This window comes from Fonticula alba, assembly GCF_000388065.1.
Source record: "Fonticula alba strain ATCC 38817 unplaced genomic scaffold supercont2.6, whole genome shotgun sequence".
In the NCBI taxonomy this organism is placed as follows: Eukaryota; order Rotosphaerida; family Fonticulaceae; genus Fonticula; species Fonticula alba.
The window spans coordinates 1,486,198-1,489,274 of NW_009242976.1; the positions used below are offsets into that span (position 1 = coordinate 1,486,198).

Here is a 3,077-nt window from a genome sequence, read left to right on the forward strand (position 1 = left end):
CCCCCCCCCCCCCCCCCCCCCCCCCCCCCCCCCCCCCCCCCCCCCCCCCCCCCCCCCCCCCCCCCCCCCCCCCCCCCCCCCTCTCTCTGCGCCCCCCCCACCCCCTCCCATCGCAGATTCACACCCGCCTCTTCGCCTTCTGGCCTGTTACCTCTGCCTCGACCATGAGCGCGGAGTCTAACATCCCGGGGCCGATTGACGGGTAAACACTTGCGATCTAGCTTTCCCGACTGCGTGGGGAATACAGTGGACGCCGCCGGCGAGGGGGCGCTCTCTCCTCCCTCCTTCCATCTTCTCTCTATGTTTTTTTTTGGAAGAAAGGAGGAGGCCAGGAGCGTCCCCCCTCCGCGGGCTTCCGCCCACTGTTCGCGCACCGGGGTTCCCCGGCTCTCTCGGCCGGGGGATAGCTAGATCCGCGCCACCCACACCATGTGCTTTCTCCTGCGCGTAGTGACCCTGCTGTATGACGTGTGTCTTCGTGTGCGTGTGCGTGTGCGTGTGCGTGTGCGTGTGCGTGTGTGTCCTCTGAGATGGTCACACGTCGCACGTGCGCGCGCACGCGCACGCGCGCGTACGCACGTCCTGCTGGGTGGCTGGGCTCCTTGAAAGAGGAAGGGGGTGTCTCATCTATTCCCCTCTCTGTGCGCTTCTCGCGGCGTGTGCGTGCCGGAGGAGGAGAGACCGCCACACGCATTCCCCATGCGGGTGGTTCTCTCTTTCCCTCCGCGTGCTGCCTCTCCTGCCCGGCGTACAGTCAACAACAATAGACACGACACCGACCACAAACACCTTCCCCCGCGCTACCCCTTTTTTTTGTGCGCCCTTCTCAGCATGCTTCTCCCTTCGTTCGCGCGCGCGCGCGCGCACGCGTGTGCATATCACACACACGCCTTCGTGCACAGGATCCGATGCTTCCTTCGCCGCCGCGTGTTTCTCTCGCTGGCCCTGTGTTGTTGTTTTTTTTCTTTTCCTTCGCCCACCGAGGTGCGGGCAGGACCCGTCCATTTCTCCTGTGACCTTCCTTGTACTGGGGTGTTATTCCGCCGAACGCGAATGTGCGCACAAAAGGAGGAGCCGACAGCCGGGAGAGACCGAGGTCAGGGCACACCAGGTCCATGTGTCTTTTTATTTTTTTTTTGCCACTTCCTCCTGCCTCCGATGGGGCGGGGAGAGGGGGAGATGGCCAACTAGAGAGAGGAGAGAAAGAGGGGATGCAAGGAGGGAGGAATGTGCACGGGTGCCTGCGCGCCCCCCTCCCTCACGCCGGGGTTGTCAGGCCCACGCTGTCGGCCAAGCTAGAGAGCAGCCGAGTGGCGGTCACCAACAGACACGCTCCAGCCAGGGCAGCAGCGGCTAGTGTGGCCGGGCGCCGGTGCTGAGCCCGGCGCCAGCCCGCACCCAGGCGGCCCACCACCCCCGGGGCCAGGATGAAGTACAGAATCCCACGCACCGCCAAGCCATACACGGTCGGCGGACTGACAAGGCCCAGATATGACAGGGAAAAGGCGCTGTCGGTCATGCTCAGCAGCCGCGAGGAGAGCCCCAGGCGATTGGCCAGTGCCAGCACCCGGCCCACTTGGGCCATGCTCGACTGGCCATCGGGATTGCAGGCCGCCAGCCCGCCCCAGGCGGACGTGGCCGCCTCCTTGGACATCACATCCCCGAGCACCGGGCCCAGCAGCGATCCCCAGCGAGTTGATGTGCCCGAGGCCGGGGCCGGAGAGGCCGGGAAGACCGCGCGCGACACGCTGAAGGACACCAGGGCACTGGATTGCAGCAGCAGCGGCAGGGCCGCCGTCGCCAGCAGCGCACAATACCCGAGGATGACCCAGGCAAAGAAGGCGGCCATTTGCCTGTCACAAGGTGGCCGAGAGGGCACCATCCGGAGGGGCCCAGGACATCCGGCGGGAGGGAGACCGAGGCAAAAGAAAGAAAGAAGAGTCCCAATCAGTGCATCAGTGAGTGCCCCCTGGCAGGTGCCATTCGGCTACAAAGAGGACGGAGGAGGGAGCGGGGCAGGCGGGGCGGAGGATGGCGTACCGGCCATAGGAGGAGTCGTCGCCACGCCGGGAGTCGGGGATTCCGGAAATCCAGTGGACCGATCGCAGCAGGGCCACCACGCTTCCCAGGGCCAGGCCGCGCGCGAAAAAGAGCACGGTGGCCAACTTCCACAGGAGCCCAGCCACGGTCGCCAGCGGCCGCAGGCTGACCGGGGCATATGCAATTGGATCTGCCACTTGTGCTGCCAGCCAATCCAAGCTCACCTGCCAGGGGACCACGGCGAAGGCAATGTCCCACGCCAAGCGCAGCAGGATGACGCCAGTGAAAAGCCCCCGGGCCACGGCCTCCAGCGATGGCAGGGCAAGCACGCCCGGGTTCCTCGGGCCAGGGCCCGCGGCCGGGTGCGCGAGAGCAGGGCCTCGGGCCGCGCGGGAGGCGTCCGGCCGAGGAGCCCAAACGGAAGAGCCCGGCGAAGCCACTGGGGGGCCCCTTTCGCGGGGGAGCTGCTCCGCCAGCAGAGACATGTCCTCCAGGCTGAGCGTCGTCCGTGAGAGGCTAGCCTGGCGCAGCCGAGCGGCAGCCAGGGCCGCGCTTAGCGACCGGCTGGCCGCCTCAAGATCCTCCCATAGCGAGGCCGGTCCGGGCATCGGGGGCTCGGCCGCGGGAGTCACCTCGGCCAGGCCCTGCACTTCGGCCTCCGCAGGGCAGAAGGTGGCCTCAAGCGTCGGCCGGAGGCTGGCCCCGGGGGCGCGGAAGCCCAGCTGAAGCAGCACCAGACTGGCCGGCAGGGCCACCCCCAGCAGGTATACGGTTGCTGGAGCGGCCAGCAGTTGATCCATCCAGAAGATGGCCGTCTCGATGGCCGTGCGAGTGGTGGCTTCCAGCGGCGATCGGACCACCTGCAGATAGAGGGCCGCGAGGTCCAGCCGCGCGGAGACCGAGTTGTGGGCATACCCCACCGACAGGTGGCCCAAGTCCACCAGCGGGACGAATAGGCCCTCGGGAATGAAGTAGTCCAAGGCTATGCTCATGGGTAGGGCACAGCCGAGAAGCTGGGAGCCGCGTTCGGGGGGGGG

The 3,077-nt window shown here is 67.1% G+C and overlaps 2 protein-coding genes across 2 annotated transcripts in view; one reads left to right on the top strand and one right to left on the bottom strand.

Annotated features, from left to right (window-relative positions):
- Positions 1-788, top strand: part of H696_03989 (hypothetical protein) — a 1,550-nt gene extending 762 nt beyond the window's left edge. Inside the window, exon 2 of the mRNA XM_009497857.1 lies at positions 117-788. Coding sequence (XP_009496132.1) covers positions 117-206 — 90 coding nt within the window. The 3' untranslated portion in view covers positions 207-788. The remainder of the gene's footprint in view (positions 1-116) is intronic.
- A 62-nt stretch (positions 789-850) lies between these two features.
- H696_03990 (hypothetical protein) overlaps positions 851-3,077 on the bottom strand; it is a gene marked incomplete at its 5' end in the record, with an annotated part of 5,139 nt that continues 2,912 nt past the window's right edge. The window contains 2 exons of the mRNA XM_009497858.1: positions 851-1,853; positions 2,041-3,053. Of these exons, the coding sequence (XP_009496133.1) occupies positions 1,259-1,853; positions 2,041-3,053 (1,608 nt within the window). The 3' untranslated portion in view covers positions 851-1,258. The remainder of the gene's footprint in view (positions 1,854-2,040; positions 3,054-3,077) is intronic.